The 24,695-nt window shown below is 41.8% G+C and overlaps 1 protein-coding gene across 1 annotated transcript in view; it reads left to right on the top strand.

Moving 5' to 3' along the window:
- Window positions 1-1,076: 1,076 nt before the first annotated feature.
- Window positions 1,077-24,695, top strand: part of MOV10L1 (Mov10 like RISC complex RNA helicase 1) — a 66,787-nt gene continuing 43,168 nt past the window's right edge. The window contains 8 exon segments of the mRNA XM_044679287.1: window positions 1,077-1,173; window positions 6,561-6,745; window positions 8,230-8,389; window positions 15,696-15,808; window positions 16,303-16,505; window positions 18,040-18,168; window positions 22,976-23,170; window positions 24,012-24,126. Of these exon segments, the coding sequence (XP_044535222.1) occupies window positions 1,077-1,173; window positions 6,561-6,745; window positions 8,230-8,389; window positions 15,696-15,808; window positions 16,303-16,505; window positions 18,040-18,168; window positions 22,976-23,170; window positions 24,012-24,126 (1,197 nt within the window).

Raw genomic sequence — 24,695 nt, forward strand, 5'->3', positions numbered from 1 at the left:
GGAGAGCCAGGCCTAGAGACGGGAGCTCCTAGGTTCAAATCTGACCTCAGATACTTCCCAGCTGTGTGACCCTGGGCAAGTCACTTGACCCCCATTGCCTACCCTTACCCACTCTTCTGCTTTGGAGCCAATCAATACACAGTATTGACTCCAAGGCGGAAGGTAAGGGTTTAAAAAAAAAAAAAAGGAATTGAGGATATCCTAAATATAAAAGGTGGCATCATAAATGAATTTGAGAAACAAGGAAGAAATTATAGGGGCCCAGGCACAAAGGATAGAAAGGATCACAGATAAAAATGGAGAATTTTAATCCATTAAATAAAATGTATGTGATTAAACATTTTTACTTTCTCACAAGGGAACTGAATGCTGCTAAGATTAGACAGAGAACCATTAACTGGAGGAAAGTGCTTTCCAGTAAGTTTCTTTGTTAAAGGTCCCACTTTAGTCAGGCATAAGGAACTGATTCTTCTTCAAATGATTATATAACTACCTTTATCTGCCCAAACGGTTTGGGTTTTGCCCTCAAATTCGGGAGGTGGGAGGGGGTGAAGAGGAAGATTTTTGTCCAGGTCGGTCCCCGTTCCTCCTCCCTCCCCCCCCCCCCACTTCATCAGGCCAGCACAAGGCCAACCTCTTTGGGCCTGGGTGGCTTTTCTTGTTTTCTATACCTATTATGGGGTCCCGGGGACGAGTCTACAAAGCGGTTGGAGGTGGTGGGGAGAGGGCGTCCTCATACACCCAGGAATCCATCTCACCCCGGGAAGCCTCATGCCCAAGGGGAGGGTCTCCTCTTCACTTCCACCACGAGGACTCCGCAAGGGCGCCATTTCCTCCAGGGCTCGAGGGCGTGAGAGCGCGTGGGGGCGGGGCTAACGGCTGCGGAGCGCAGCGCGAGCGCGGGCTGTCCTTTTATTGGCCGAAGCGGCGGCGTACACACGCAGGCCTCGCGCTTCGCGGGGATCACGTGGGCGGGCTGGGTCGCTCCTCGGAGGCGTGCCAGCAACCTAGCTGAGGAGGAGGAAGGGGACTCGGAGCTGCGGGACAAGTGGCGTGTGGTGAGGCGAAGTCCGGCCATGCTCAGGCTCGTGTCCAAGGCCTTCTCCTTCCTTTGGCGGCGGGCTGAGGGCCCGGACGAGGAGGTCGAGACGCGGCAGCGGGAGCCCGAGGAAGGTGGGGCCAGGCCAGGGCTCCTCTCTGAACCTCAGTTACCCCAGGGGTGGGGGCGGGCGCAGGCCACGAGCCTCCTACCGCGGGTCTTGGGGAGGAGCTCTGGAGGTGGCTCACGTGACGGCCGGGATTAAAGTGCTGCAAGGCCTCGTGGGGCCTGGCCTCTCGGGTGTGGGCTCTTGTGACCGCTGGTCTTCTCCTTGTGTGCCCCTCATGTGACTGCGGGGGCCCCCAGTGGTCACGTGTTCTTTCGGGGTGTGGAGCCCTTATGGGGTCACATGACCTCTCAAAGGTGTGGACGCCGTGGTGATCCCAGACCCCAGGCTCTGGTTATGGACTCAGAACACTCAGCAAGGCTGTACCCTCTGATGGCCATGGCCACTCTCCAGTGAGCCAGGACCCGATCTCACCACTGGTGAATTTAGAAGTGACCCCAGTGGCAGTGGGTCCAGCCTACATCCACAGTAGGTCTGGAGCAGGGCAGCCCCGGGACCCTGGGCATCCAAGGCTGTTGGAAGACATCCACACTAGGTGGAGGTCATTGTTATTTTTACAAATCTTGTCTAGAACTCCTTCCCTTCTGGTAACGAGGATGCCGAGACTCTCCAGAGGAAGCCTCCAGCATTTTAATGGATTCTCTGTGGGATCTAAGCAAAACAAGAGAACAGAGAAACTATTAACTATTACGTGCAGGGTTGCAGACAGGGCTTCCATTAATCCAGCCTAATATTTGACTGGATTGAGAGGCCTTGCTGATAGGATAATTTAGTCCTATGAGCTTTAGGGGCCTCTCTCTGTGTTTTTTTTTTTTTTTTTTTAAATAACCCTTACCTTCTGTCTTAGATTCAATATTAGATATCGGTTCCAAGGCAGAAGAGCTGTAAGGATAAGGCAGTGGGATTAAGTGGCTTGCCCAGGGTCACTCAGCAACTGTTTTTTTGGGTTTTGTTTTTTTAAATAAAATTAATAGATGTGGGCTGATTGGGAGCAACATTAAGTTGTCTCAGAACTAGCTGACTTATTCTCTTATGCTGGAGGTGTTGTTTACTGGCTCATTGTAGACCTGAAGGACCACAGATCCTTTCTCTTTGAAATATCTATCACTGGCTTAGGTGAAAGCAGAAGTGGTGTGCTTACCTGATTTCCTTGTGACATGGATTGGAGGGAGGGAGAGCTGGCATGGTAGAGGAAGGCTGAAACAGTGGTCTGATGAGATAAAATTTAATAGAAATAAATGGAAATATCTGCCCTTCACTAGTACAAATCAACAGAACAAAGGCTCAACTACTGGAGGGTGAGACAAGATAGCATTCATGGAAAATGATGCCCTTTCCCTGTTCATCTCCTCTGGCACATAGCAAGCACTAATAAATAAATGCCTCTTTTTTTTTTTTTCCAACCCTTACTTTCTGACTTAGAATTGGTGTCTGTTCCAAGGCAGAAGAGTGGCAAGTGCTAGGCATATGGACTTAAGGGTCTTGTCCAGGGGTCACACAGCTAGGAAGTATCTAAACCCAGATTTGAATCCGGGTCCTCCAGATTCCAGGCCTGGAGCTCTATACATTCACTGAACCACCTGGACACCTCAATAAATGCCTCTTGATGAGACTCCTTCTACCCCAGTTTAATCCCTTGGAAAAATTTAATTGAGGATCTCACATCTGATCTTTTTTCTGTACTCCCAAAAGCACCACTTTAGTTCAAGGCCTCACCACCCCTCAAATTGATTGTTTCAAAGAACTCCTGCTTCAAATCTCTTTCCATTACAATCCAACCTGCATACAGCTTCCAAAGGGATATTCCTGAAATGAAGTTCTCACTCTCCTATTCAAACTCCTTTGGCTCCTGCCTGTGAAAATTTGTTTTTCATATACTGTATTCTCATATTAGGGCCCTGGAATAGAAGGACCCACATCAGTTCCTTTATAGTACAGAAGAATTTCTATATATCACAGACATTATACAGACTACAAGTTTTTATGTTTCCTTTGTACTTGGGAATCCCCAGAAGTGCATTCCTTTCATAAAGTCTGGTTGACAGGAAGGTTTTACAGTGATTCTTTTCCTATGTAGCAATTATCACCTGCTGGTGTGGAGAAGGGCTGAGCCTCCTAATTAGCTATTTACCAATTAGAGATGTCTTGGAATGTTGAAGAGAGAAGCTCCCCAAAGAGTATATAGTACCTAGGCCAGGAGGTCTTTGAAGAATTCAAAGAATCCTTTGACCATAATTAGGCGGGTCAAGGAATAAATTCTTTTAAAACTAAGACTTAACTTGTCAAGAATTTTAATTATTACATGACTGGAATAAAAATATCAACTGTGTGTTTTTTTTTCCATCTTGGAGTCAATGCTTTGTATTGGTTCTAAGGCAGAAGAATGGTAAGAGCTAGGCAATGGGGGTTAAGTGACTTGCCCAGGGTCACACAACTAGGAAGTCTCTGAGGTCAGATTTGAACCTAGGATCTCCCATCTCTAGGCCTGGTTCTCAATCCACTTAAGCCACCCAGTTGCCCCTATCAACTGATTTTTAAAGCACTTTCCAACATAGCCCCAGCCTTTCTTTCCAAACTTACTATGCATTCCTCATTCTCTGATCTAGTCAAACTGGCCTTCTCGGTTCTTCACACAAAGCACTCCATTACCCATCTCTATACCTTGGCACTCACTGACCATCTCCCCTGCCTGGCATGGGTTGCCTCTCCTCTCCTCCTATTAGAGTTACTGACTGATTGACAAGGTGTACCCTTTCCTGATGCCCCAGTTCTAGTACCTTCCCTGCCCTATATTTATACTCTCTCTTTTGTATATACTTAGTTTGTATTTGCTCTCTCTTCCAATACAATATAAGCACCTTTGACAGCAGGGACTGTTTTCATTCTTTGCATTCTAAAGCCTAAGCATAGCCTCAGTTTCTTCAACTGTAAAATGGAAATAATAATAGCCCCTCCCTCCGAAGTTTGTTGTGAGGGTCAAATGAAAGAGTATAAAGCTTTTTCACAGTATCTGATGCATAGTAGGTACATAATAAATACTTGTTTCCTCCCTTAACCTACTGTCTCCTTTTCTAGCCCCAGACTGTCTTATTCGACACATTTTTAAGCACTTTGACTTGAGTTGGACAGTATATAGGTTTAGATAGGAAAGGATAAGACCCTGATCCTTCTCCTCCTTGAGTTGACAACCTACTAAACTCTCTAGCCCTTTATTCATCTTGTGCCAAGTGCTTAACCAAGGCTTTGTTGATTTTCAGCTAAGATGCCCTTTCCATGAAGCTTTCACACACAGCCTCACCCTCCCACTTCTGTCACCAGGTAAAAATGATCTTTCCTTCAAATTTCTCAGGACTTTTCTTGGACCTCTTGATGTTTAGTTTTCTCCTTTTATATCAGTTATTTGTGTCAAATCAACAAACATTAAGCACCTACTATATGCCAGATGCTGTACTTTAAATTCTAGGGATGCAAAGGAAGGGGAAAAGTCCCTGCTCCCAAGAAGCAAACAATTATATGTAAACAAGAGTATGCAGGATACGATGGAGATGATCTTAGAGGGGAGGCATTAGTATTAAGGGTGTTTGGGAAAGGCTTCCTATAAAAGATGAGATGTTAGCTGGTAGCTCAGTGGATTGAGAGCCAGGCTTAGAAACAGGAGGTCTTAGGTTCGAATCTAGCCTCAAATACTTCCTAGCTGTGTGACCCTGGGCAAGTCACTTAACTCCCATTGTGTAGCCCTTACCACTCTTTTGCCTTTAGAACCAATACATAGTATTGAATCTAAGGTGGAAGGTAAGGGTTTAAAAAGAATAGAAAAGAAAAGAAAGAAGCCAGAGGCAGAGATGATGAGAGCATTCCAAATGTGGGAGATGGCCTGTAAAGATGCCCCCAGGTAGGAGATGGATATTCCTGGATTGTAGAGTACTTGGAGGGAAGTAAAGCATTGACATTCTACTCCATTAGAGGAAATTCCTTGAGAATAAGCTCTGTCATAGCCATCTTGCATTCCTGGTACCTTAATTGGCTAGAATCAGGTCCAGAATGACTCACTTTCTCCACTTTCAAAAAGTTGACAGTATTAACCAGCTAAGTCAATTCCTAGCACTCCTAACTGATATCTGAATAGTGGAAGTCCCCTAATCACATCTCTTTCTCTTTTCCATTCGAGTTACCTGTTATATGTCAGGAATGTATCTCTTTGTCCATTGGACCTAGACTAGATCTAGCTACATTACCCACCAAAGTCTATCTTCTGTTTTCATTGGACACGATCTCTCTGGAGCAGCTCTCTGCCAACCATTCTTTCTCCTACGTCCCTGCACAGATGAATCTCTATGATGAACAATTTTGCCTGGTCACTAAAAGACTTTTCTTCTCATTGCCACAGTCTAATTAGGAGACTCCTGCCCCCAAGGCTGTGAAATGATGTGACCATATTTCCAAAATACCTAGCTCACCTTGTTTTACTACACATAGCTCGGGTTTCTTTCCTTTCTGTTTAGTATCATTTGTGTAATATTGAGTACTTTCACCACTATTTTTCTAATGTTACATCTGCTTGGTTCAACCTTGTCTCATTTAATAGCTGTATCTTGTTCTTTTTTCCTATGTGTGACTGAAATAAAATTGTTGTGTTTTGTGTCACTGGAGGAAAGTGAAAAGCTTTTTAAGATAAATGGAACAGGGCAGCTAAGTAGCACAGTGGATAGAGGAACAGGCCTGGAGTCAGGAGGACCTGTGTTCAAATCTCACCTCAGACATTTCCTGGCCAAATCACTTAACCCCCATTGCCTAGCCCTTACCACTCTTCTGCCTTAAAACTGATATAAAGATAAAAGGTAGAGGTTAAAAAAAAAAGGTAAATGCAACAGGATCAGCACCACAAGAATTGGGAAACGAGGTCTAGTTCTTATAGTTGCATCTTGCCATGTGTGGGTTCCCCCAACACACACACACACACACACACACACACACACAATGGAGTATATCCAGTTTATAACTTAGATTCATTCATTCAGTAAGCATTTATTACTCCTTAGTCAGAGATTGAAATTCCTTATTCTTTGTACTTTAGATATTTCCAGTGGTAAGAACAGTATCCGATATATGATGCTTTGAAATATTTAAAATATTTTACATGTTATTTTATTTGAGCCTCTTCACAACTTTCTGAGGTAGGTACTAAAGGTGTTACTATATACATTTTGTGAATATGTAAACCAGCTCAACACACCTAGGTGGCCTGCTTGTTGACTGACCTACTAGAAGGGCCCACGGATCACGGAGCCACTCTCTTCCGTTTAAAAGTTTCCCTCTCTTTAGGCCAGCTCTTCCTTTATTGGGGCTGACTCTCATTCTGTTCACAATTCATTTTTTGATCTGAACATCTTGTAGGTACCACCAAGCTGAAAACTGTTCAGGGAGTTGTGACAAGATACTGTAGTGATTATGGAATGATTGACGACTTGGTGTGCTTCACTAGTGATGTCGTCACCAGCAGTGTGCCACTGAATATTGGCCAGGAAGTGACTGCCATTGTGGAGGAGGATAAAATATCCAATGGACTGAAGGCTATCAGAGTAAGAGTTGGATGATGGGGAAATTGTTTCTTTTCTCTGCACTTTGAGAGGGTCAAATCTGAGCAGCTTATGGGCACAGATGAATTTCATGCATCTCTTTAGCCACACCATTGAAATTCTGTGTAATGCTAAATATTGTTCTTAGTCTATAATTAGCATCCATTGACCATTAGGGCATGATAGATTCCCAAGCTGTTCTTTGAGGTAATGTTGCAGGCCAGAGCCTAGGAGACTTGTGGAATTTTGGAAGTGAAGAAAGAGGCAAAATCTTGACATGTATTAATAAATTCACTAAGTTAAACATAACTGCTTTTGCTGCCCTGTAACTTGCTTTGCTCAAGGTAGATCCTACTGGCAGAAGAAGATAGGGGACTACACCCTCTCTTGTCTCAGGGTGATGTGTCATCCTCCAGGGCATCTTTAAGCTTTAGCTGGTGGTGTCGCGAGTCTGGTTTCAGGTAACCAGCTCCTTGATAATGAATGATAGGCTGTCACCAAACCCTCATTCAGCCCATATTCAAAGTCTCCTATGCCTTTTAGAATCAGCTCCACTGCATAGGGAGGGACCAAAGTGGGGTTCTGGTCCAGGATGTGGACTTGAGGCACTTGGATCACTTGGAAGGGATTGGAGAAAAATGTCAGCTTCTTATTCCTTTAATGCAGTGAATGCTTCCTGAGTGCCTGCTCTCTACAAAATACAGTATTGGCTGCTGGGCGAGAGCCAGAGATATAAATAAGGAACAAAGCCTGCATTCTAGTAGAGGGAGAGAACATATACAAATAACTATAAAACAAAACGGAAATTTTCTTGAAACGGAATTGAATAGAGCCAGGGTTTGCCATACCCACTGAGCTCATGAAAAACAATTTTAAGTCTTATTTCCATAAATTCCCAGGGCAACCCTTGTTCATCTGAATTGTTCCCTTCAGTGCTTTATACAGCTAGATGTACCATGAATAAAGTATTGGACTCAGTATTAGGAAGACTTGGATTTGGATCCTGTCTTAGACATTTAAAAGCTCTGTCATCCTGGTGGGCCAATCATTTAACCTCTGTCTGTTTTAGATTTTTTCATTTGTAAAATGGGAATAGGAGCACCTACCTCAAAGGCTTTTTGTCAAGATCAAATGCAGAAACTGACTTGAAGTGTTTTGCAAACTTTAAAGTATTTTATAAAGGCTGACTGCTATTTGACAGACATACTTCATAAATGCCTTTGTTGCCAGAACTTGGATTCTTTGGTGGACAGGCTAACAAACAATAGAGTAGATTTCCATTTCGTGTCACTCCCTTATGCCTTAAGCAGGCTTTTACTGTTGATACTTCTCTCTGAGCTACGTGTTCAGTTGTCTGAAGCAATTTAGCAACTTTAGGACATTGCTTATGAATTAGTCATTTAACAAAAATAATCTCTTATTTTCCACATAACTCTGATTACCTTTTGAACCCCCAGAATGCAGGGCTCAGTGTGTTTACTTTGCAGGTTGAAGCTGTCTCTGATAAGTGGGAAGATGACAGCAAAAATTACTGTGAACTTCCAGATTCCAGTACCAAAATTCTGATTGGCTGTATTACTTCTCTTGTTGAGGATGCTGGCTACATTAATCAGACAACCTACTTCTCCATGCAGGATGTTTGTGAAGGTATGATTTGTATTTTTATTCTGAAAACTAGTCCTCTGCATGTTCAATATTCACATTTAAAGGTGGTTATTATGATACATATAAAACCCAGTGGAATTGTGCATCGGCTAAGTGGGGTTAGGGGAGTTTGAGGGAGAGGGAAAGAACATGAAATATGCAACTATGGGAAAATATTCAAAATAAAAATAAATTTTTAAAAAGGTGGTTATAAGTATCAGTTAAGAGATTCAAATTGATGCATTCAGGACTTCCAATCATGCTATCAGATGAAGCAAAAACATCATGAAGAGATAAAGAGGGAAACTAATAAGCTGAAAAGAACCATAGTCAGAACCCCAAAATAACATGATTCTCCAAATGTGTTTGCATCTAAATTTAAGAAGGAAAAAAATAGGCCACAATGCAATAAAAATAATAATCAGGGAGCACAAACAAAAGACATAGATTCAAATAGAAGTTCAAAGTGAAATCCTAAATAATGGTGGATCAAAAAACAAAACAGAAACAATAATTACGCAAAAGAAAATGATGATGAACCAACCTAAGAAAATTTCCAGGTTGCAGCTAAAGCAATTCTCTAGAGGAAAAGTATATAACCTTGTACTTTAACAAAATAGAAAAGGAGAAGATTCATGAAATAAATATGTATTTTTTTATTTTAAAGTCAGCAATTAAAACTAAAATAAGCATAAAAATTAGAAAATAAATCAGAAACCAAAAAAGCTATAAGAATAATCAATTAAAACATTATTCTTTGAAAAGACTAATAAAATTGATAAACTTTTAGCCAATATTATTTAAAAGAGGGCAGAAGTACCAGGAGAACATGATATACAATAACAGCAATATTATACGATGATCAGCTGTGAAGACTTGGCTACTCTCAGCAATATAATAATCCAGGACAAGTTTGAAGGGCTTAGGACAAAGAATACTATCCACATTCAGAGGAAAAACTGTTGGTGTCAAATGCACATCAAAACAGACTATCTTTCACATTACTTTATTTACAGTTTTATTTGGGAGTTTTGGTTCTCTATGAGTATTCTCTTACAACAATGGCCAATATAGAAGTATGTTTTGCATAATAATACATGTATAACCCAGATCAAATTTCTTGCCATCTCTGAGAGGGGAGAAGGAAGGAGACAGTTTGAATCTTAAATTTTCAGAAAACGTATGTTAAAAATTGTTATTGCATGTAATTGGGAAAATAAAATATCTAAGTTTAAGAAAGAGCAGAAAATTAAATGAACAAAATTACAAAGTGAAATAACCACAAAACTAGAATAAAAAGAATGATCAGAACCTACTGTATATAATTATATGTTAACAACCATGAACACAAAAAAATAGAGAAGTGCCTTCAGAAATCTAAAATACTCAAATTTGTAGCAGACCAAATAGATCTTCACTAAAATCCAAACTGACAAACAATGGGCCTTCAAGAACCATTTCCATGCTGACCTGCTGGTGTTAAGTCAAAGTTTTGAGCTACTACTGTCTTCACTTTCTTACTGTAATCTCCAAATCCTAGCTTGTCTGTTACAGAGGACATCAGTCTTTTTCCCCCCCTCTTGTATTTTTTTTTTTTTTAGCAAATCTCATCCTTGTAGCTATTTTAAAGAAATTTACTTCAGAGCATCCCAGGGACACATACATTCAGTAACATAACAGGAGGCTAAAGTTCTGCTGGATACTGCAAAAACCTATGTGTATAAATATACTGTTGTACTGAAACTTCCTGCCATGAGAGAAACTTGGGCCTTATACATTTATTTAGTGGAAATACTGAATATAATTTCCAGTGGTTTCCTATTGTTTTAAAACAAGCAGGTCTTAAGATGGCAAGATTCAGTCTTTGTAGCCTCTTCTTTTTAGTGGCATTTAATTTATTGTTGTGATTATAAATACAGGGACCATGATCTTTAGAAAATTAGTTGAAATAATTTTATTGTATATTTCACATTTACTTTTGGGATAAGAGATCAGCATTTCTGGCATAATTGCTAATAATTGGATGAATTCTGCTCATTTTTATTTCAAAGTCTTATCAGATAAATATTGACTTGATTTGTAAGCATATTATTTGATGAGACTGTATGAGTTCCTGAAGCCATGCCGTGCATTTCCCCTTTTTTTGGTTACACAGTAACTGACTATTGTCAGATGACTCTGAAGGGATTGAAATAAGTAAAATCAGTGTCTCCTGATGTCACCTGAAGTGGAGCTACAAATATTTTGTCAAAGAACAACTTACATTCTGTGTCATTTACAGAATACATATGAGAAATTAATTATAAATAAATGCATTTTTTAAAATGTAATATTTTTTTCCATTCCCTCCCATTCCTCTGCTGAGTTCCTACTGAGGCCTTTAAAGCCCAACTCAGATGCCACCAGGAATCCCTTTCTGGATTCTATGCACCCCCTCAACCCCCCCCCCCATAAAAAAGTATTGACTTGGACTTCCCTGGCCTCAAGAAGCCTTTAGTCTAATACAGGAGCACAGTACATCTAAGGCATTGGTGACCAGGAAGAGGTGTTTTGCTCAGAAAGGGGGGACAGAGTTTGGGATGTACCAGGGCACATCCAGGCAGACAGAGGGTGAGGTGTTTTAGGTAGTGGTGGTGGCCCAAGCATGGTCCAGTATCTCATCCCACTAGTGTCTGTGACTTTAACAGACTGTGCAGTCACCAATCAGTGAAGTTGGGCTTGAGGGAGGAGTTAAAAGCCCATTATAGAGGTTTGGGTCTCACAAGCTTGTGTGGAAGGCCTGGTCCAGGTGGGGAGGAGCAGATGATGAGATGTCGGAGGTGGGGGGCTAAGCAGGAGGTAAAGCTAGTTCTTCATGTAAGGTAGGTAGGAACCTGCCTTGATTCTGTTCCCTTCCCCCTTTCTCCTCCCCCAGGAGTGCTTTTATAGCCAGAGACTGGACCCTTGCCTTTCCTCACTTCCCTCCCTGAGAATCTCACTCAGGCCCTGGTTTACCTCAGCTGGCAAGGCTACCTTACTTTCTGGGGAGTTCTCGAGGGTCTCACCCATGATTAAATCATCCTTCTCTCTCAGCCATAACATTTTTCTCTTCTGCTTGTTCGAAATGCCTTGCCTGTTCCTCCCCTCTTCGGAAGCTGGTTTCTTGTTCCTATAATTCTAGATGAGAGTCTCCATGACTTTCTTTTCCCAACCAGGTGGCCTGACCTGAGCTAGCTCTTCTCCCCTTTACCATGCTGTAACTTGGATTTCCCCCTCCAGCCTATATTCTCTCCTTGGTTGGGACAGGCTTCCCTCTAGTGGCCACACTCCCAGCTTCCTGGGGCATTTACTGTGGCCCAGCCTACCCAGGCCAGACTCTGTATCCAGGCAACAATGGATCCCTTTCCTTGTCCCCTTATCTCCCTACCCAGGTCAAACTAATGAGTCCTTGTTCAAGACACTTGCCCAGGGGTCAGTGTCAGGAAGAGCTGACCAAATTAAAGAGAATGGTGGAGTGGGGGACGGGAGTACAAGGGGTGGTAGAGAAGGGAAGCACTGACTCAGACTCTGTTCCATTTGTGTGAATTCTTGCTGTCTTCCCAGAGAGCATATACATTCTGTGAGGAGTGTACCTGGTTTTCTTACACATACACATTGCCACATTGGTAATGTGTATATGCAAGAAAACCAGGTGAATATTTGATGTGGTTCCTGAAAGGCTTTAAGAAGATTGTCACCTTCTGATGGAATCCTAAATTGCTTATTTTATAGCATGTTCTTGAGGTTTGTGTTCCTGCTGGTCATCAGTCATTTATTAAGCACCTACTATAAGCTTGGCACTGGACTAAGTGCCAGGGGTTCAAAGAAAGGCAAAAACATGATACCCACCCTCAAGGATTTCATTCTAGCAAGGGAGACAATGTGTCAAAAATTTTATGCAAAGTAGGTGGAAGAAGGGCTGAGAAGGGAAGTCACTAGAGTGGAAAGACTTCTGCAGAAGGTGGGATTCCAGGAAAACTTAAGAGGAAAAGGTGAGGAGAGAGAGCAAATGGTGAGGAACAGCAGGAAGACCAGTCCTGCTGGAGTTTTGTGTACAGAGAAGCTGAAATGGACTATCTCAAAAGGCCACGTGGAAGGGGACTTTAAAAGCCAAACAGGATTTTTTCTAATGGATCCTGGAGGCACTGGAGAGCTAGCAGAGGTCCTGGCATCTTTGCCTCCCTCTATAATGTCCTCCAGTAGAGCTGGGTGGGAGGCTGGGGGACTTGGTGACTGTTGCAATGCAAGAGGTGGTGATAAATCCAACCATACCACTGCTGGGTTTATACCCCAAGGAGATAATAAGGAAAAGACTTGTACAAAAATAATTATAGCCTCGCTCTTTGTGGTGGCAAAAAATTGGAAAATGAGAGAATGTCCTTTGATTGGAAATGGCTGAACAAATTGTGGTATCTGTTGGTGATGGAATGCTATTGTGCTCAAAGGAATAATGAACTGGAGGAATTCCATGTGAACTGGAACAACCTCCAGGAAGTGATGCAGAGTGAAAGGAGCAGAACCAGAAGAACCTTATACACAGAGACTGATACACTGTGGTACAATCAAACATAATGGACTTCTCTACTAGCAGCAATGCAATGATCCAGGACAATTCTGAGGGACTTATGAGGAAGAACTGTGGGAATAGAAACACAGAAGAAAAACAACTGCTTGATCACATGGGTCGATGGAGACATGATTGGGGTTCTAAATGATCACTCTGGTGCAAATATCAATAATATGGAAATAGGTCTTGATCAATGACACATGTAAAACCCAGTGGAATTGCTTGTTAGCTATGGGAGGGGGGTGGGAGGAAGGGAGGGAAAGAAGATTCATGTAACTGGGAAAATATTCTAAATTAATTAATTAAACTAATTTTTAAAGAAAGAGATGGTGATAAGTCAGCAAGAACCCTTCAGTTGTTTATTGTACCATCTTTGCACCTCTATTTTAGTCTCTGCGCATCATAGAACTAGAGATGCCTGAGTAAAAGAGAAAGCCAAATGAAAATAGTTGGGTAAGAACTGAACCATTTTAACTAATTCTTAAAGCCCTACTACTAAAGGGAATACTCAGGAATTGGATCATTTCTTAAATTTATTGGCAGCATTTAGTCTTCTAGTAATCTAGGAACTAGGAACAGGTAGATCACGCTCTCTCCATTTCAGTCTAAACAAACTTAGAAAAAAGACAATTTTACAAACACTTCTAATGCTAAAGAAAAACTCTGACAGACATTGGATTTTGGGAGAGTGGAAGACTGCCCTACACCTGAATAGGTTTAGGAGGTGTTCTGGAGAGGAGTCTTTGTTGAGAGAAGTTTCAGCCTCAGAACTTTGATAAATTAAAAAAAAATAGAATTAGGGACTTGTGATGTCAGTGGTATAGAGAATACCCAAATGAGGAAACTCCCTAGGCCAGTTAAGGTTAGCACCATCTCTGTAGCTTAGAGAATTGTCTATACCAGTGTCCCAAACATTTTTGGCCTACCGCCCCCTTTCCAGAAAAAAATATTACTTAGCACCCTGGAAGTTAATTTTTTTAAATTTTAATAGCAATTAATAGGAAAGATAAATGCACCTGTGCCCATCACCACACCCCTGGATTGCTGCAGCACCCACTAGGGAGCGGTAGCGCCCACTTTGGGAATCACTGGTCTAGAGCCTTTATCCAAGCTCACACAACCCATATGTGCCTACGTCCTAGAGGCTGATTATCTGCTATAGTATACTGCTTCTGTCTAAGAATTATGCTTCAAGAATTGAAGTTGACATCTCAGAACCAAAGGGCCCAAGCCAGCCATGTTCATTCTTTCTCTCTTCTCATGGGCTCCCATTCCTGATTTATCTCTCCATCGTTCCTCAGCCCTCATTCCTTATCACTCTGGAAGATGTTATGCAGATGCCTTCTTCTCCCCTTGATTTTTTGGCTTTTCTCATTAGAGACTTCAGGTTCCTTGAGGGCCGGGACTGTCTTTTTCCTTGTATTTGCATTTCTAGCACTTTAGCAATGCCAGACTGTAAGTGCTCAGTAAATGGTTTGGTTTGGTTTTTTTTCACCCTTACCTTCCAGTCTTAGAATCAATGCTATGTATTGATTCCAAGGCAGAAAAGTGATAAGGGCTATGCAAATGGGTGTTAAGTGACTTGCTCAGGGTCACATAGCTAGGAAGTGTGTGAAGCCAGATTTGATCCCAGGACCTCCTGTCTCCAGGTCTGCCTCTCTATCTACTGAGCCACATAGCTTCCTCCTCAGTAAATGTTTCCTGATTTGACTTGTTGGCATATAGAAACAACCCCAACCCAGGTACATCCTGTTTTCTGGTGCCCTTGAGATCAAACAGATTGGAATTCAGTAAACAGTTTAAGTACTTACTATGGGCAGAGCCATGTGCTAGACACTAAAGAAGATAAGAATTTTGTAGAAGACAAATCTTGGCATCGTAGAACTTACAGAGCAGTAAGGATACGTGAAGCACAATTAAACATAGGACAAAGTAATTATAAGTCCATTATAGAGGTACAAAATTGTGTTCTACCCTCCCCCACCATTGCAGAACAGCCTTTCTTTTGGATACATTTTCCCTATTTTATATGGTGTGGTAGAAAAGTTTTGTACTGAGAATTGGGAAACCTTTGCCAAATGATTGATTGTGTGTCCTCAAGCAGAACCTTTAACCTTCTGCTGCTCCGGTTTCCAGTCTATAAAATGAAGGGGACAATCTAGGTAATCTGTAAGGTCCGTTTCAGCTTTAAAATATTCTGTGAAGCTTGTTCAACTGGGTCAAGCTTCCTCACTCTTCTTCTCCCTGCCAGTTACTTTGCGGGTAAGGATCAGTTCACCTGTGTGGAAAATATCTCTGCTTATCTCTTTATCAAATTGGACCCACTCACCAGATAATTCTACCATATCTCCCTAAATCTTTTGTCCAATATTATAAACACAATACCTTATAAATAGAATATGTTTTAAGACATCTTTTACATTTTTCAAAATGGGGGACAGCTGGGTGGCTCAGTGGATTGAGAACCAGGCCTAGAAAGGGAAGATCCTAGGTTCAAATTTGGCCTCAGACACTTCCTAGCTGTGTGACCCTGGGCAAGTCACTTAACTCCCATTTCTAGACCATACAATTCTTCTGCCTTAGAACCAATACACAGAATTGATTCTAAAGTAGAAGATAAGGGTTTAAAAAAATTTTTTTTTCAAAATGAATGCCATTTGTAAAAGAAACCATTTGACAGTCATAGAACTTTAAAATACATGTATATTTTATTACTTTTTTTAGGTTTTGAGCCTTGTAAGGGTGATTGGGTACAAGCTGAATATTTCATTAAGCCAGCCACATGGAACAGTGAGGCAATTTCTGTGAAGCCACTGAGATACAAACGAGTAGATCAGGTAACAAACTGTTAATAGTCTCTACTCTCAAATAGCTGACCTTCTCCTGTTTAGGACTGGATGATCTCTGAGCTTCTATCCAACCAGGAAGTCCTTTAAGATCAGGAGGAAGCAGATTTCAGTTCAAAGGTGTTATATTGGTCAAAGAGATTAATTCTTTCTGAAGCAGTATGGAAGAATTACTGACAGTTTCCATTGTCTCCACAATGTATAGACTGCCTCGATTGATCCCAAGTCTCCTAGAATTATTCAAGCACCGGCACTTGCCAAACTGGCATTCAGACTAGGGGACCTCAGAGATGCCTTCAGATAGTAGGAGTTCTGTGATTTTGGTCAGATTTCCCAAGAACCACTTCCTGTTATCTCAGTTTCTCCAGCACCCTCTCTTAGCCTTGGTTACTTTGAAAGAAATGAGCAAAGGAATATTTAAGGAGTTGGTCATATTTTCTTATCAGTGTTGAGTATGATTTTTCTTTTTATTCTAATCATTACAGGTTTGCATTTCCAGTCTCTGTGGAAGAAATGGGGTAATCGATGATAGCATCTTTTTCACTTTGGATTCCCTGAGACTTCCTGAAGGCTATAAACCTCGGAAATCTGATGTGGTCAATGTGGTGGTGGTGGAGAGTAACCAGTCATGCTATATTTGGCGGGCCCTATGCATGGCTCCTGTTGAAAGGTGAGACTCAGCAGTGGGGCCTATTGATCTCTGGTGGATTTCCTGTCCATTAGGAGCACCTTCCATTCATGAAGCATTGGTTAAGCCTCCAGCAATATGCTGGGCAATAGAGATATAAAGAAAGAACTCAAATAGGCTCTGCCCTCTAGGAGCTTACATTGTATGGAGAAATAGAACATCCCTATGGACAAATAAATAAAAAATCTACCCAACAATATATGAAAGAAGTAAACATTAGCAACTTGGGCCATCAAGAAAGATTTTCTGAGTTGGGTCTCCCACTTGAGGTGCCTGGAAAGAGGCCGTGGATTTCAGGAATAAAGGAGTGTGAGACCAAGGGCTGGGAAAAGGCAGTGAGGAACTAGAATGTAGGCTGGTGTGGCAAGAGTGTGGTGTAGAGGAGGAAGAAGAGATAGGAAGTAAGTCCAGAAAGGATCTTGCTGAAAAGAGCTTGTGTTTTATCCCGGAGACAATACAGAGAAGTGGAATTTCAGTTGATAGCCATGTAGAGGCTATGGGGGAGAGAGAAGGGAAGGGAAACATGGAAATCACTTGAGAAGTTGCTGAAGTCCTCTGTGAAATAAGGAGAAGGGTCTGCTACATGATGACATAAATCTAGAATTGACCAATTCTAGGACACTAACTGAGCACAGTTAAGTGACTTGATTTAGGGATCAATGTGAAATGTTGCCAATAGCTTGCAGCTCTAGATGGGGGGTGCTGCCTGGTGCTTAGGAGTTCCAACCACTAGTCTTCCAGCTCTTCCTTACTTCCCTACCATTTTGTCTCAAGTGACTACAGAAAATTACTGAAGCAAGAGTCAAGGGAAAAGACATGGAGAATTAGGAAATTTTTTTCATTTACTCTTAAAAAAGAGAAAACCATTTAGTGTTTTGTGGAAAGTGTTTCATGTCATTCACTCTTCAAAACACATTTATGAGTAAGCATATATAAACTTAAGTCTTCCTGACATATTGCGGCTAATCATCATTGAAGTCATGTTGTGTTTTCAGGATGTGTGATCCCTCTGAAATGTGCAAGCTGTACCCTGTCCCTTGACCCTTCATTTCCAAGACTTCTTAATTCCCAAGACTGATAGAAAGCATATGTCCTCTCAAAATGGGGAGAGTGGGGAAAGGACCTTGTGTTTTTATTTGTTTAGTTGAGCATTGAAATTCATTTTTTTTTTAAACCTTCACCTTCCGTCTTGGAGTCAATACTGTGTATTGGCTCCAAGGCAGGAGAGTGGTAAGGGTAGGCAATGGGGGTCAAGTGACTTGCCCAGGGTCACACAGCTGGGAAGTGTCTGAGGCCAAATTTGAACCTAGGAACTCCCGTCTCTAGGTCTGGCTCTCCATCCACTGAGCTACTCAGCTGCCCCCTGAAATTCATTTTTAAAGCCTTTTCATCTGACAATTCAAAAAGAGATTTAGTAAGTTAGAGAACTAAATCTAAGAGAGTAGGCCTGGCAGGAGCTTTTTTTTTTTTTTTAAACAAAACTGGTAAAAATATTGTATGTTGGTGATTTCTTCAGAGATTCTCATATCATCAGTGAAGTAGGAGTTGACGAGTCATATGGAACCCTTCTCTTGAAAAACAAAGGAGGTCTTGAAGTTACAAAAATGACAAATTTTGGAACCTTAAAAGAAGGAGAAAGTAAAAACATGGTCATCTGGATAGAGTAAGTTTGCTATTTAAAATTTATGTACAGTATAAGAATTCCTCAACAACTGCTTTGGCCATTGTTTGCATCATTTACGTTTTTATTTACCAAATTCCATTTGACAATTGCTTCCTTGGTATCTAAACCAGGCTAAAGGCATTTCTTATTGGTGTTTCTTCAATAAGTTGTTTTAGTAGAAGGCAAGTCTCAGCTTACAATAAGAATTTGTATTTGGTGGTAGAAATTCTGTATTTGCTATTCACAGTTAATTCCTTTTATTTTAGGAATAAAGGAAATGTGCTGCAGTACTTAGTCAGCTGCAGGCTAGCTGGCTGGGAAAAATCTAAACAATTTAGATTTCAGCTGCCTGATACAGATCAAAGGTGCACAGGAGAATCTTATATTTCTTCTGCCTCTGACAAAGAAAGTTGTTCAGAGGAGAATGTTAGTTCAACTCCCAGTTGCAATAAAGAGATAACCTGCCAGTCATTGGATAGCAGTTCTGTGGACTCCAACGAACCTTCTCCAGGTATACAATCATCTTATTATTGTTTAATGGAACATTGTCTTTTGCTTTGAATGCTGAACCAAACAATAACCAAAGTTGTGCTTATCAAGTTTCCAACTAAGCATATTTCTCTAAGGCACTTATGGAAGCTTGAAATGATTCTGAATTCTGTCACACTTTTCTGACCTTCACCAGGAAGAATGCCATTTAGGGGGCCCTGTCCCAATCTTATCTTAATCCAACTACCCAAAGGAAAATAGAATCAGATCTCTTGAAGCTTTCTTGATGCTGGTTAAAATTAATTCCATAGTGCAGCTGGGTAGCTCAGTGGATTGAGAGTCAGGCCTAGAGACGGGAGGTCCTAGGTTCCAATCTGGCCTCAGACACTTCCCAGCTGTGTGACCCTGGGCAAGTCACTTGACCCCTATTGCCTACCCTTACCACTCTTCCACCTAGGAGCCAATACACAGAAGTTAAGGGTTTAAAAACAAAAAAAACAATAAAATTAATTCCATATACATAATTTCTTGTCAGTTATTTTCAAAATGTGAGGACAGAGCCCAGTCCTATTCCAAATTATCCTGTTCGTTCTCTTATGAAGAGTTGTAATTCTTTAATGAGCCTCTTTTCTCAACAATGGGGGTATTCCTTTCAACAGAATAGATCCTGAAAAGCTATAAACCTGTGTAGACTTCATCTTATGCTACTTCTCTGCAGCTCCTGTCATGAATTCTCCCTTCCTAGCAGGCTACTCAAAGTTGCTAGAAGTATTCTTTCAAGTCTTTGAACTGAGCAGTTCTGTGTCTTACTATACTTTGAGAAATACAAGTTGGTAAGCTGTCATTGATGCTGTCACCCATATTTCTCTATAAAGGAGGTAGTCCACTAAGAATGTCTTATGATGGTCCAGTTTTAGATCTAGATATTACTGCACCAGAGGAATGTACGGCTAAAGGAACAAATGAACAAAAGGAAAATGACACATTAGAGAAACCAGAGACAGGCTCTGAAGAACACAGTGGAGAAGTTCCAATCCCTCCAGGCAAAAAGACATTCATTGTGATTGTTTGTGATGCCAAGTAAGTGGTATGAGTGTGAAATCTTAGTATGGAGAAATTTGAAAAGAGTTTTCTTTTCAACCATTCTATCATGTATCTTTTATTAAGCCCCTTCTCTATGCCAGTCATAGTGCTAGGTATACAGATACAAAAGGAAGAGGGACCGCACCTTTAGAAAGGTAATAAGTCTAACGATGGAGGGAAACATCCAGATACAAACAAGGTGATTGGCTGGAGAAGCACCCACTTTTGGGTGAGATCCAGAAAGTCTGAATTCATGTGGCGCTTGAGCTGAGCTTACAGGAACATATTCCAGGCATAGGGAACTGTCTGGGCAAAAGCATGGAGATGAGTATTTGCCCAGGCAGCAGAAAGCTTGACAAGGGAGGGCTGTTAGGATCAGGTTGGAAAGGGAGCTAGACTGCGAATGAATTTCACTGACCAATTTGTATTTGGATCTTAGAGGCAATAGGGAGTCACAGTAGTTTAGTGACTAGGGCATGAGGTGGCCAGACTTGTGCTATAAGGATATCATTCTGGGTTCTGTTTGCAGGGTTGATTGGAGTGAAGAGAGATTTGAGGCAAGTAGGCTGGTTTTAGGAGACTATCGCAATAGGACCTGATCTGGGGAGAGAGGTAGGAGAGGAGGCTGCAGCATGGATAGCCATGTGAGTAGAAAAAAGCAACCCGATGGTAGAAATGTAGATGTCAAAGTAGTTCAATTTGGCTGCCAGTTGTGTATGTGAAGTGGTGAAGAATGGAGAGTTAAGGATGGCTTTAAGGTCATGGACTGGAGTCACTAGAAGGATGGTGATCTTTTTGAAGGAAATAGGGAAGTTCTCAAATAGGGTAGATTTGATGATAAAGATAATGATTTTTCCTCTAGATAGGCTGAGTATAGAATGAAATGGGAACTGGAGCTCAGGAGACAAGAGAGAGAAAAAATGTGCCAGGCCGAGCATGATCAACACAGCAGATATGGAGAACAAGAGAGATAGGAGGAGAACCAAGGTACAGTGGTGTGAAGAGAACCCAGAAGAGAGACAGTATCCAGGAAGAGAGGGTCAAGAAAAATGAGGATTGAGAAAGAGCTGTCACATGGGACAATTAAGAGATCCCTGGCAGCTTTGGAGAAAGATTATGTATTGCTGAGAAGAGAGCAAACAAGTATAGACAGGCTGGGTTGGGAGGAGGGTGGCCATTGATTTCCAAGAAACATCAAGGAGTGAATGAGAGGAGATCAAATGAAGACAAGGATGGGCAACTTCTTATAGGAGTTTGGCTGTGAAAGGGAGGAGGGACAATATCTGAGCATATTTGCAGGGAACAGGAAAAGACCCAGGATGTGGGAAGAGAAGGAATGTTAAAGAGAGACCTGGTGATAGAGATTGCTTTTTCCTGGAGAAGACAGGAGGTAATATCAAGGAAGCATGGTGTGAAGGGTTGTCCTTGTCAAGAAAGAAAGGGCATGTCTTCATTAGACTTCTGAGTAAGAAAGACAGAATGGTGAGGACAGGAAAGAGGAGTTAATGGCCTCTACTTTCCCAATAAAATTATGAGGTGAAGTCTTCAGTGGAGAGATTGTGGCAAGTGTGATAGGGAGTCATGCAGAGGAGTAAAATGTTTGCTTTGCTGCAGCGAGTACCCAATTAAGACCAGAGAGGAATCATTTGTAGTGAGTACTGGCATCCTGGATGCATGACTTCCTTCTGCTCCATTCAGTGGTATGTGCGGGGGCTAGCTCTTCCACAAGGTGTGTGTGTGTGGGGGGGGTAGGACAAGAAGAGGACAATATAATGTGCAACTGGTTAACTTCAGCAAACTAAGGGAGGCCACAGGGAGGATGAAGGAAAGGCAGGGAAAGATGAGTTAATAGAGAGTTACAGTCGTATGAAAAGGTTGCAGGGTTCCTCCTGAACTCACTTCCAATGTACAGTTTTAGGTCCTGGGATCCCATCTGTTCTTCCTCCAAATTCTTCAGTTTGCTCTTTCAGAATCCAGGATCCATGCTGTCCCTGTCTGATGTTCCTTTCCTTTCTCCAGAGCTCTGAAGATAAAATGAGTCTTTTCTCCCCACTTGAGCAACCAGTCTCTCCTTCTGATCTAAATGTGTCAAAAGTATCCATTTCATTTTATCCTGGCTCTTGCCTTTTAAAGATGCAGGTGATAACCAAAGCAAGTCAGGAATTTATTGATTGCTCTGCCATTTACCATTTACCCAAAGTCAGAGCCAGGATTCCCACTTCCACACAGTGTTCTTGGCAGCCCATGCCAGTTGTTTCTTATCCTAAATTGCTGCCCCACTTATTCCCCTGTCCTTATCTCCTTCTAGGTGGTCAGGAAGCATTTATGAAGCACTGACTGTGTGCCTTTACTTTGCTGCTTTGTTCTTTCAGATAAGGTATACCCATCCATGATCACAAGTCCCATCTCTTCAATCTTCTCCAATTGCCATCTCCCCAGCCCAGGCCAGTCCAGAATCTGGCCTGCTGCTGTTACCAGTGCCCCTTTGCTTTCTCTCTGCTCACAGGACTTGAATGAGATTGGAATCAATAATATCCATTCTCTCTAGGGAGATGAAAGACCACCAGACTTTACATATAGCCCCAAAACTCAGGTCTCTTCTTGTCTGCCCTGCTGCAGCGTCCTTAGGACTCATTTAGTGTGAACTCCCTGAGAGCAGGGACTGTCTGTTTTCTGTTTGTGTTCCAGGTGTTTAGCACAGTACTTAACATGTAGAACACACTTAATATGTCATTTTCATTCACTTCCCTAGCAGAAATGTGTGAAATGTTACATTGAGGTCCAAGAAATTGACTCTTCAGGTACAAGAGGGGACACATGGTTGGGCAGAGGTCTAGGGGGCTCGGTGGGCTGCAAACTCCATGGATGTCTGCACAGCTAGAAGAGCCAAGGTGATCTTGACCAGCATTAAGTCAAAGCAGCCTAACGAGGTGATGGGCCCACTGTCCTCTGTCCTGGTCTGGCTATATCTGGAGCCCTGGAACCCTTTTCATGACAGGATGAGAAACATAAGCAGAATGAGGAATATATTGAAGAGCATGCCAGGGGAAGAGCGATGAAGTGGGAGCGTAGTTTGTTTTTGTTTCTTTTTAAGAATGGAGATTTGTAGTAGACCTGTTTTGTTTAAACTTAAAGAGCAAAAAGAGGAGCATTGGTGAGAAGTAGCAAAGGGGAAAAGGCCTATAGCACACACCAACTGGGCAATAAGCAGATTTTCTCCTCTTGCTTTTTCAAGGAATCCTGGCCGTTGCATGGATCTCCTTTTGCTTTGTTTTTCTGATTTTGTTATTGGGCGTTACATCGAAGTGAACGTAGTAAGTGAAGAAGAGTTACTCATAGCTGTCACAGAACCATTTTCTTGGAAAAAGTCTAAAGCTGCCCAAGCTCTGACGTCTCCCAAGACAACCGTGGTGGTGACAACGCAGAAAAGGTATTGCAGCAGAAATGTAATGTGGCCAACATGTGCCCAGCTTGTGGTGTTCTTTGTGTGGGAGAGTCTTAGCATCAGCCTGCCATCAGGAGGAGTGACCTTGGGGACCTCTCCTACTCCCCTGACTTTCAGGTCCACATTCTGATGGCCTGAGATCAACATGACAAAGTATCAACAACATGGTCACTTTGCCGATTAGTCTCCTCTCATCTGACTGCTATCCAGGGAGCTCAGGTCTGAGCAGAGGGGAGGATGTGGCACAAGGCCAGTGGGAAAGGGGTGGCTGGGAGAGAACAGAATGAAGGTTATCCCTGGTTCCTCTAGATGTTGTGGGGAGAAGGGGTCATGAATCCTCATGTTGTGGAAAAATCCTTTTTTATCTTCCATTTGCTCCTGGTTTTTCATTGTCATTTTAATAGGAGCAGGTGCTGGAGTTGGAGTCAGAAAACCTGGTTGAGATTCTGACAAAACTCATTAGCTGGTCACCTTGAGAAAATCATTTACCCTCGCTGAGTTTCTATTTATTTATCTGTAAAATTGAGATAATCATACTACTATAGCTGCCTTACAAAGTTGTGTTTGAAAAAAGTGTTTTGTAAACTTAAAAGTTACATAAATGAGATCTATTTAATGGCTCTGTAAACTCCTATTTTATTCTTTTAGCAGGAAATTTAGGTAAAGTGTGGCATTTCTAATAGTTGACCATAGTTTATACATTGTAGTGATTATTTTTGATGAATTGGCTAAATTGGGGAGTTATACATGAGTGAATTTAGGGGAATGCCTTAACATTGTAAGAATAGGAACGTTTGCTTATTAAATTTTGGGATTTATTTTTAAGAAATCTAAGAAGACAGTTGCCAAGTTTCCTCCCTCAATATCCCATACCAGATAGACTAAAAAGATGTGTGGAACAACAACTAGATATATTAACTTTTCAGCCGTTGCTTGCAGAGGTAAGAAGAATGAACACCGGGTTACTTGGGCCTCTGACATCTGTCTTTTTCCACATCTCCTTAGTCTACCCTATCCTACAATGTTCATCTCTCCTGCAAAGTTCTGGGCTGAACCTTACCAGTGTCCCTTCTGGGGTGTTTGCTGAAAGGCTGAGCTTCTGGTGAGAATATTAGAAAGTAGCTGTCCAAGATGGCTGCTGGCAAAGCTCCAAAGTACATCATTCTCCTTTGACTAGGCCATGGGAGTAGTACCATTACATGAAGACAGTTCCCAGGCTTGAAAATACAGTTCTTGTGGTCATTTACATGTGACAGTTAAAGTGTTATGTACGGCCCATTCCTTTGCTTGAAGGTTTACAACTTTCCAGTTTCTTCTCAATGAAAAGAAGACGACTTGTTATCATACAACACTAGCATGACCCAGAACATTGGGTGACATTTTTAAGAGATTCCAGTTCTCTTCACTATCTGAAGTGGCCAGTACAGGAATTCTTTTGTTTGACCACATATTTGTTCAAAGAGTTTTGTTTTTCTTTGTTTTTTTGTGGTTGGGGGGAAGTGGTGATAGA

The sequence above is a fragment of the Gracilinanus agilis genome, chromosome 5 (genome assembly GCF_016433145.1).
Source record: "Gracilinanus agilis isolate LMUSP501 chromosome 5, AgileGrace, whole genome shotgun sequence".
NCBI classification, from domain to species: Eukaryota; Metazoa; Chordata; class Mammalia; order Didelphimorphia; family Didelphidae; genus Gracilinanus; species Gracilinanus agilis.